The sequence below is a fragment of the Nansenia antarctica genome (assembly GCF_963989245.1).
Source record: "Nansenia antarctica genome assembly, chromosome: 12".
Taxonomy (NCBI): domain Eukaryota; kingdom Metazoa; phylum Chordata; class Actinopteri; order Argentiniformes; family Microstomatidae; genus Nansenia; species Nansenia antarctica.
This window is the reverse complement of record NC_137682.1, coordinates 16,620,377-16,630,637: the sequence shown is the minus strand read 5'-3', so window position 1 is coordinate 16,630,637 and position 10,261 is coordinate 16,620,377. Positions and strand designations below refer to the sequence as shown.

General features: G+C 41.4%; 2 protein-coding genes across 2 annotated transcripts; both read right to left on the bottom strand.

Moving 5' to 3' along the window:
• Positions 1-878: 878 nt before the first annotated feature.
• czib (CXXC motif containing zinc binding protein) lies at positions 879-2,773 on the bottom strand. The gene is made up of 8 exons (XM_080543450.1): positions 2,759-2,773; positions 2,579-2,662; positions 2,215-2,271; positions 2,043-2,124; positions 1,877-1,908; positions 1,499-1,576; positions 1,267-1,332; positions 879-1,160 (listed from the first exon to the last, which is right to left on the bottom strand). The coding sequence occupies exons 1-8, from the start codon at positions 2,762-2,764 to the stop codon at positions 1,083-1,085; spliced, it is 483 nt and encodes a 160-aa protein (XP_080399576.1). The 5' UTR covers positions 2,765-2,773; the 3' UTR covers positions 879-1,082.
• A 1,261-nt stretch (positions 2,774-4,034) lies between these two features.
• Positions 4,035-9,971, bottom strand: uck2b (uridine-cytidine kinase 2b). The gene is made up of 7 exons (XM_080542936.1): positions 9,858-9,971; positions 6,922-7,081; positions 5,915-6,011; positions 5,235-5,377; positions 4,978-5,075; positions 4,774-4,822; positions 4,035-4,566 (listed from the first exon to the last, which is right to left on the bottom strand). Exons 1-7 carry the CDS (start codon positions 9,960-9,962, stop codon positions 4,427-4,429), a joined length of 792 nt encoding a protein of 263 aa, XP_080399062.1. The 5' UTR covers positions 9,963-9,971; the 3' UTR covers positions 4,035-4,426.
• Positions 9,972-10,261: the final 290 nt, after the last annotated feature.

The following is a 10,261-nucleotide window of genomic DNA, read 5'->3' as shown; positions in this document are numbered from 1 at the left end:
AGTTCCGTGTTTCAAAAGAGAATACATTTTGATTGGTTGCCGAGGGACCAAATGATCAGACTGTCACATATGCTGTGGGGCACCTTCTGGTGCATGCTCTTAGTTAATGCTCAAAAGACTAATGATGACACGTGGGCATTGATTGGCAGATGTGTTTCAGCCAACCATGGCTAATCAGGGGTGGGATCGTAAGTGTGACTTATCCGATGCAAGCCACAAGCTTTTTGGTTATGTGCGAATTTTGTATTTGTTTGTGCATGTTTCAGCGCACCTGTGAGCTCAGCAATCGCAAATGGCCTGTACAATGGATGACTGAAGAATACTCACCATAATAAAACATTTTGAAAAACTGTCCGACTGATCAGGAACACTCCAGGAGGTAGGTGTGAATGGTTAGTTTGGAACAAAAGAGAAAAGTACCTAAAAGAGCCTGCAGAGTTCTGGAAAAGGGTATTGTGGACAAATACTAACTGGTACCAGAGTGGTGAGCAAAGTGTGGAGAAAAAAATGGAATGGCACTACCCAAGATCCACAGCATACCACCTCATCTGTGAAGTGAAGGTGGGTGTTATAGCTCCAAACTGATTGGAATGCGCTTCATCAAACAGCAAGGCAATGACCCCAAACATACTGTACTGCCATCGTTTTCATTGTCAAAAAGTAGAAAGTTCTAGACTTGACCTATTAAATCTCCAGATGTAAATACAATTGAACATGCATTTAATTTGTTATTGTATATGTAATTATACAAACAGTCTTTGATACAGTGTAGACTTAGAAGGGTCCCTTGGATAAATGTACATAACATGAAAGTATTTAACCTCCACATCTGAGGCTACAGACAAAAAGATATTTTATTTTATACGTTTTTCCCATGCATGATCTTTATTGGGCAGTGGCAAAATAATGTCAAAAATCTAATTCAGTTCAATGCACATGGATAGATACACACTCCACCAATAGTGTGTTGCTTGTCACAAATAGCACTGCATCAGCAAAGGAAATGTCTCTGATTCCGGTGGGTCTGTCAGTGATTATTTGGCCATACGGTTTGAATCTCGTCATCGGAGTTGGTCGTATGGTCAACACTTGATAACTTGGTGTGTGACCTCATAGATGCCCACTGACTCACTGACCTTCTCATCATAGTCTGTCCAGTCCTAAAACATAGGAATATCAGTAATAATATGACACATTCAGAGGTTTATCTAAATGTGAATACCATGATTAAAGACAAAACTGTTGGCATGCAAAATGCAGACTCACTTTTTCTTCTAAATTGATCTCAGGAAATTTTGTCCCAGACTCAGCACCCTGTGCAGCAAAGCCAGCCTGGTGTGGAGAGTCATGTGAAAGTTAGTGACAGAACCAGAGTTAGTTTCATTTAGAGGTTGATCAAAGGTAATTATGTAGAATATAGGATAGCCAGATTGTTAGAAATTAATAATCCCTTTAGTGTCTTTAAACACAAGTACAGTATAATCTCAAGGGCTCTCACTTGAGGTTGGAAATCCACTGGTTCCAGGCCTCGACACTCAAACTGCACTATGGTCTTGAACGTTTCGCTGTCCTCAGCCTTCAGGGAAGCACAGACACCATGAGAAAGAAATAACATTGTGCGAGTGGCTAAAACAAATGAATGTTTTTTCCAATTTAACTTCCTGTGTATCATTCTCCATCTATAGGAAAAGGGAACTGACACGTCGGCAAGACAACATTCTACTATTCCCTTCATACAGCTTTGCCCATTATGGACAAGATAAATGCATTCAATAAAAAACTAAATATCAGGTTATTTTAACAACCTCATATAACTAAATGTTCTACATTCACAGGAAAGGAAAACACAACAGGTACATTGTACAGTGATACTAACATTGTATGAAGTGATGGAGTCTCTCATGATATCTGTGAAAAGAAGCATGTTAAAGTCACAGGTCACATTTCCACTAATGGTCTGTGTGTCATTGTATTTGGATGAAAACATTAACCTCTTCAAAGGGCAACTCTAATCAAACACACCATAATGTTTTTCAGCTCACCAATAGAATTCTCCCGAGCACAGAGCTTACACTTCTGTACCATACTGGCGCTTCCCCTTCCTCCTTTGAGTGGTACACTCTCCTATGGAAACAACATGGTCACTGGATGTAACCTATTAGATCATTTGGTGATGTGTTGAAGAAACATATTAATATTAAAACATACTCTTACCATTAGGTTGATGTACTGCCATTTGTCTGGTATCTCTCCACAATTTCCACATTTCAGCTGTTGGAGGGAATTACATTTTTCTGTTCAATGTCATAGGTCTTTAACTTAACGCAGACTTGTTTGTTGTGTAAACGCTTGACAGTGATAGTGGCTGTTTGGCATCATAGCTGTCAACTGGCTGACAATGAATGTTACCTTCCATTCAGTGTTGTGTTTGTCTCGTTTATGGCAGGGTTAGTTCATGTTGTGACAAATACTTTAAATATTTAACATGTTTGTTATCTTATTACCTGGCTTGTTGTTGGTAAATATGAGTGACAGATATATGTAGTATAGAAGTTAGCTAGCTAGCTGTCATTCATACCTTCAGAAACCACCGAAAGTCATCGCCCACTGGCCGCACATCTGTGATATTTTCCAGTGTTGCTTTGAACTGAAGCCCGAATTTCTATGGCATTTTGTAAAAGAGAGAGATATTCATTCTTTGCAATACACATCATTGTTATTGTTGACTTGAGTACACGCTTTGAGTGGTGTTACTTACCACCATCTTGAAACCTTTCCACTAGTACATTTGCGTAAACCCAACTCCGTAAAGTACGTAAAGCCATTCCGCAGTCAATAGCGCCCTCTAGTGGACACCGCGGGTGTACTTACTTTCATTGATCCGATGTGTCACAAGTCGGTTTTTATTGTACAAAAAAAAGATGACGAGTCACAAAAAGTCCTAAATTTCTTTGACCATTAGGCAATGAGATTTATTGATTCAATCATCCAACACCTCAATTGTTTGGTACAAATCAGTCACACAATTCATCAATTGTACTCAATACAGTACTTGGCATATAAAAGCTATTTGACAGACACTAATACAGAACCATTAAAGCTACATATGACTGTTATAATAACCTAATTTGATAATGGAATACGTTTTATTATGGATAATAACAAATTGACCTGAGGGAATTAGCAGAGGAAAAGGCATTGTGCTGCTAGGTCATGTTTCAAGTCCTTCCAGAACCACAAGGCTGGAGTAATTATTGTTGTAATAGTGATTCTCCCATCACAGCAGATTAACATCTCTGCATTTAAACGGTTAATGTATGTACCAACCTGAGAACACATTGTTATGACAACCCCCTTTGCATAACCAGCTATTTGTTTGACTAATAGGTGTACTATACTCATTTTATGCAAATACTTCAAGATCTTGTCCAGGTTCAAATCACCCTGTCAAACATGAGTGCGTGTATAAGGGTTAAATATCTCATAACATAAGAGTTGCTGTTAACAACCACAGGCCACAAGACAACAACCCTGGCCTCTGGTGAGGCAACACAAGCAAACCCCATTAGCCACCCTTATTATGTATTAAATACATCTGTAAACCAGGGGGCTATCGCATCAATGTTGCTAAAGGAAAAGTCTCACAAGACTTATCTAAATAAGCCTGGATTTTAATTTAGTGACGTTGATGGAATACCCCCGAGTCCATAACCAAGACTGACCCTTGTTTACACTACTTCAGCTATCTTAGAATCAACAGATTCTATAGCAAGTCACTTTTGAGTGGCCATCAATATATTGAAATTACATGTGGAACTCTTGTTTTATGGATTTGTTTTGTAGTTTTGAACATGGTGGAGGTCATGTACACAGAGACCTCAGGGGGAGAACAGAGTACAGACAAGGACATCACAAAAACACTGACAGAAAGGGTAGGAAATACTACTTCAAGATTGTCAACAAGAAATACAGAGAGCAATCCTGAGTTTTCATTTCAACTCAATCATCCCCATTACACCCCTCCAAGCCCAAACTTCACCCAGACATAGGGGCTTCAAGTTTAATTGGACAATATCAACGGTTCTCCCCTTTATTCATATCTGCAAGATTTTCCAAAAAGCAGCACGGGGTATCTCCAATAAAATGTGAAACAAGGGATGAAAATAAAGGGGTAACTTTGACCCATGGTCTCATTGCAAAAAAACAGGGAGTTATCTTTTTTCCCCCCCTGAAACAAATCTTAAATCAACCCAGTTCCAACAATTACAATAAAAGTAACTGTATCAACAAGAGTAATAATAATAATAATAAAGGCAATGTAGTTGCTCTTGCATCTCTCCCGTTTCTCTTAAATACAGTGATGCCAACTGGCGTTATTTACAGCGCAAACCCCGCCCCCCCCATTTGAGGAGAGAGGCGTGGAAGGTCAGTGGGGACGGCTGCTGGACTCTGAGGTGCGTCGTTGCCGGGGTGTGCTGTGGCCGTTTGTGCAGCCGTTGTGGTGGCGTTTGTTCAGTCCACCGTTCAGAATGTCCTGGATGTGCTGCACTATCAGGTTGATAGCCACTGCAGGAGGACCGGGGGAAGAGACCAAGTTAATGACCTATATCTACAAGGAAATAGCTTAGAGAAAATTCATGAGGTGCAGTTATTTCATACATGGAAAAAAAAACTGTCCCTTATAGGGACATCAAAGTACTACTACTTTATGGACAACTAACTGAGTGTAAATGAGTGTTGAAGTACAAGGATCTAAAATCCCATGGCCCTTACCAAGGTTATCTGCTCCTCGAGGGATGATCACGTCAGCATACTTCTTAGTCTAGAAACAAACAGTACAACTGAGTTACTATAATAACAGAGCAGGAATTGGCCAATATTGCACTAAATAAAGCCAGGTTAGCAAGATTGGATTAAGATTAGCTGAACGAATAGCAGTCTAGATAGATAGATAGATAGATAGATAAATAGACTTACTGGTAGACAGAACTCCTCGAAGGCAGGTTTGACAAACGTGATGTACTGCGTGAGCACCTGCTCCAGGTCCCGGCCCCGTTCACTGATGTCCCTCAGTACTGGCACACAGAACACACATGACAGAGGTGCATGTTAGATACACGCATGACCACCGAGAATTTAGTTTGAGTCAGAAAAAAGAAAAATCACACACTCAGGCAGACAATGAGACTAGTGTACATGTACGCACACACGCACACGCACACACGCACACCCACCTCGACGTGAGAGCCGTGTGTCTGCATCTGTGTCCACAAACAACTTCATCTGGAACAGGTCCCTGATCTCTTGGGAGTAGAACATCAGGATGCCCTCAAACAGGACCACATCAGCCGGGTACACAGTCACAAACTCGTCCTTTCTGCGAGACATGACCAGAGAATGGCATAAAAAGAAAACGTATTGAACAGGAAGGAGATAATGTGGGTGTTGTTCACAGGAAGTGTCATGCCACCTTTGTCACCCTTCCTTGAAGAAATCACTGAAATTAGTTGATGGGGTGAAAGCAATACAGTGATAAAAGCTTGCTTGGATCAATCCAATCATGTTAGATTAGTCATTACGTCAAGGTAGGTAAGAAGGAAGGATGCATTTCTAAAGTACTTTTAAAATGCAGGGCTCAAGTCATTGGAAACAAAAAGAGTACAGCAAATGTAGCAAATGAGGTGTATAATTTTGCCATTTAGCAGACGCTTTTAATCCAAAGCGACTTACAATTACGAATTACAGGGACATTCCCCCTGGAGTAACTGAGGGCTAAGTGCCTTACTCAAGGGCACACTAGTAGTGGTGTGGTTTCAGGCGGGATTTGAACTCACAACCTTCCGATCACAAGTCCAACTCACTATCCACTAGACCACCACTACCATGTGTTGCAGACAGTGACAGAGGAGCTCACCTGGAATGGGTGACAAAGTCATACACTGGGATCTGCACCGTCTTCCCCTCCATTATCTGCCAGAGCGTCTTCATGACTAGCTCGTTGTCAAAGGCATCTATGAATGAAATGTTAAATCAAATTAATCATGAAAAAGACAGTATCAATATCAGTTAAATTCTTTCAATACAATAATGAACAAAAATGTCTAGAGAAGCTTTAATGAATGAGAGCTATGAACAGCGTGAAAAAAAAAAAGAGAAAATAGCCTTTAGCCTACAACTGTATGAATCGCTTCACTGTTGGCTTTCACTCCTTAAAGTCACATACCACCGGTAAGTAAAACGACAGGCCTTAAAATGGACATGCTCTGTTCCACATGTGCGCACATTTACACGTGGTCACCCACAATGCCATTCATACACCTACACACTTCCTCATTGAGGAATCCCTGTAGCGTGACAGCTGTTGAGGTCCGTCTCCCAACCTTTCAACAGTTGCAGCTGAGAAAGGCTATGCTGACTAGGAGTGTTTCTGATCAGCTGGGAAGTCGGAGTGTGCGAGGGGAGGCTGACTGACACCAAAAAAGGATCAGGGATAGACGACGTGCCTTAAAATGTGCCTCTGAAATGGATATGAAACTCAGGGAGTAGAATATGGTGGGGTGCGCTGCACACACTCAAAGTTCACTGGGTCATACAATCAGTTTTTGGAGACAAAAATAGTAGTTCCTCACCTAATCTGTAGTCTAAGCCTCAGAGCACAAAAGTGAACCCATTCTGATTAACGCATACACCTGTCCAAAGAGGACAAGCAACTCAGAAAAGATAAACCCCACTCTGCCCTTAGAAAAGTTCTACTTCTATATTCAACCAGCCTACATTCGAACCTTAACTGAAGTCTGTCTATTTTACACGGCCTGGCACATCTTGTGATAACAGATGATATCTATATTGGTCTGCATATCATCTACTTAGTACTTAGGATCTGTCTACTCGTACTGCATGTGTCTGCAGTCTGCACAGTACCTGGGTGGTCAAAGTTGAACTGGCCCTTGAGTGCCTTGGCCTTCTGCTCTGGGGTGAGCTCTCTGTAGAAGCTGTCCTGGCTAAGGATGGCTACCTGCCGCTGGTGGTGGTCTATCTTGTTCTGCCCCAGGAGCTCCATTATCTTCTCACACACCGATGACTGTGGGAACACACATGAAGGAACACACATGAAGGAACACACATGAAGGAACACGAGATGTGCAAACGGATTTAGACATCAACATCAGCATGCAGAGTCGAGCCATACAAAAATCCCATAGTCATGTAAACAGGATCTGTACCATAAGTCAGGATCTGTACCATGAGACTAAAGCCCAGTTCACACCTGGGATTTGCAGCGTCAGACGTCGCAGGACATCCAGATTCTTTGGAATGTCTGAGTTATTTCTCTGCAACGTTCTAAAACTGACCCGTCGCATTGCGTTGCGAATCCTAGATGTGAACTAGGTTTTAGCTATGCATTTCCTATGGTGGCAAAAAGCGCCACATATGCACTGTACAGTAACTGATCCACTTCATGTTTGAGGCTTGTGGGATACATGTACAGTATCACCATCCAGTAGGGCATAGAGGACAAACTGTGTAAGGATGGGACTCAGGTGACCTGCCCACTATCCCTGTCCTCACTGACCCCTACAGTACACCAGGATCTCCCGCCAGTGCTGAGTGGGCATTCTCCAGCCCCAGACTATGGTGCTTTTGTATCTATGAAAAGTGTCACAATGAAATCGGATGCCCACTCAGGGGGTGGTGTCAGCACGCACCCATACGCTAAGCTGCGCACCAAGAGCCGCCAAACACCACCCAGCTTCTACTGACTAATTCTGTGACACAGTACTATGGCAGACACAGAATTATTCTACGAGGATAAGAGGCATAGACCTAACTTTCATATTTACCTACTCAATAGAATCTGAAATAATTGCAAATAAAGCAAGTGAACCAAATGGCTTCTTCTGGCCAAAATGAATGCATTCAAAACAAAAATTTGTCTGGGCATTTAACTAAGGCAAATTATTTTTTAGATAAATTAATTTCACATATAATAATAATTTACAACGTAAATCTATCACAGGAAGAACTACCGGTATGCAGCCCAGTTTGCGAATCAAGGACAAAAGCATTTGGTACTATGGACCCTGTGAATCCATAACACCATATCTGAACACAATAGAGGCGTCAGACAGTTGCACTGCACTCATTGATGGGTAATATTCCATCGCCAGTTCAACAGAAATTTGGTGATCTAATATCTGGCGGTAGGGGGGCATGTTAGCCAACTTCCTGACAACTCCCAACCCTCATCCCACCATGTACGGGATTTTCAAGGAGCCAAACAGTGGCACTCTGCCAACAGTTAACTTTGTGCTCATAACTGGGTCAAACCTAGGAAGGGAGGGCAAAGGAAAGAGGCCAGTGAGAGAAAAGGGTATGGTGTTTCAATCTGTCCACTGAGTTTGACCAACTATAGACTCCTACAGTACCACCACCGCCATAATAATAATAATAATAATAATAACTTAAAGGTATATAGCGCCTTTCACAGACCCAAGGTCGCTTTACAAGGGGACAAACTCTTAGTATCACATACATTAGGGGTATTAATCAAGGATTAAGACGGATCAGCGTAATTAAACTGTTTGATTATTGCAGATTTTTATTTCTGATTTTTATTTCAATTGGCCCACAACACCGCAATTATCACCAATTCATATGGCAGAACAATAATAAATGAAGATAGATCGGGAACTACTGTCTCTTTCCCCTAATTGTAGTACATCGTATTCAGCTATAGCAAGCAGCTAGTAGCAGCTGTAGCGTGACGTTTAGAATGATATGGTTCTATCTCCGTTTAGAATGATAAGGTTCTATCTCCGTTTAGAATGATAAGGTTCTATCTCCGTTTAGGGCAGTTCAGAGATATTGAGCGTCAAAGTTTTTACATTCCATTTATGTTCTGTGAGATGGAACCTTTGTATTTTTATGAATTACTAACTCAAAAATGTCAACATTTTTAAAATAACACCACACAGGCATTAATAAACACCTAATGGATCAGATTCTGTAAAAAATAAAAAATAAACTCAATTTTGACAAAAACGGAGATAATAAAACCTTATAATTCTAACGTCACGAGCTGTATCTCGAACCACATCTGAGAAATCCACGTGGGCTTTTCCACGACATCCATTTGTTTGTCTACGTCATGGAATGAGGATGAAGTCAAGGGGGAGAAACTAGGAGGGCTATTTCCCGCTAGTCTTCCACGTCGCCGGTGGAGTTGTATGACACATTGGGTTGGAAATAACAATGGATTTAATTCAGATAGTCAGTGTGTTCATCGAGACGATGGACGAGAGACTGTTGATTACGTTAGTCGAGTATTTAGTCACGCCGGGGACACGACAAATGGGTCACAGCTGCGTTTATCGTAGGGACTTAAACAAAAGAATCGCAGCTGTCCTGCGCTCACATGTCCAATTTCAGCTGGTGTTGACTTCACTTCCAACCATTATACCATGGTACAGGGTAACAGGGACATGAAGATGAAACATCATGTAATGTCCTTTCTGCCCATTAATAGTTAGGGAAGACAATATAATTAAACTAGTTTACATGAGGAATTGTGTTTCCTGAAGACCAGTGGCCACCTGTAAATAAGAGGAAGTCATCAGTCACCACAATCATTAAGTTACGGGTTATATCATTATGAAGGCTGGTGATAATCTGATCACGGCTAATCACATCTCATAAGCAACAGCTGATCATTATTCCGCCGGTTTGACAAAGCTTTGACGCGAGCCACGCGGTCGGTGAGCTCATGAGCGAGTCCCATAAATGCAATCAGTCACCAAACCCTAAAAGACATAGAGAGATATATAGTGTAAAGCGCCAATAATAACCGAGGTGCCAACCTTGCCACTGGCAGTGCCTCCGGACACACCGATGAGGAAAGGTTGTCGAACGATGTGTTCATTCTGGGCATGGTCCCTCAGACGAGTCTCGCTGTCCCCGGCCATGCTTGCAGTGTGTCGCTCGGACGCTAGTGGAGGGACGTGGTTACCGCGTGGCTCCTCCCACTCCATTTCCTTCTCTGCACTTGAACTTGTTTTTTCCCAGTAGATTTTTATTTTTTTATTATTTCTTGTCTTGTATATAAAGCCAATTCAATTCATAGAAATTGATTCCTATCGTTGTAATAATTTGTTTCCAATAATAGTCTGTGGTCATTATTATTAACTGACTGTAAAAAAAAAAAACATCCAATCCGGTTGTTATAGGCCACAGGTAAATAAACCAATGAATGAAGCCAAAGTTG

Coding starts and splice junctions, on each gene's coding strand:
- czib (XM_080543450.1), bottom strand. Junction 1,909..2,042: donor TGCTCGGGAGAATTCTATTG/GTGAGCTGAAAA, acceptor TTCTTTTCACAG/ATATCATGAGAGACTCCATC. Junction 1,333..1,498: donor CAGTGGATTTCCAACCTCAA/GTGAGAGCCCTT, acceptor TCTCCACACCAG/GCTGGCTTTGCTGCACAGGG.
- uck2b (XM_080542936.1), bottom strand. CDS start 9,962: ATGGCCGGGGACAGCGAGACTCGTCTGAGGGACCATGCCCAGAATGAA. Junction 5,378..5,914: donor GACTTTGTCACCCATTCCAG/GTGAGCTCCTCT, acceptor CATGTCTCGCAG/AAAGGACGAGTTTGTGACTG. Junction 5,076..5,234: donor CACACGGCTCTCACGTCGAG/GTGGGTGTGCGT, acceptor TCTGTGTGCCAG/TACTGAGGGACATCAGTGAA.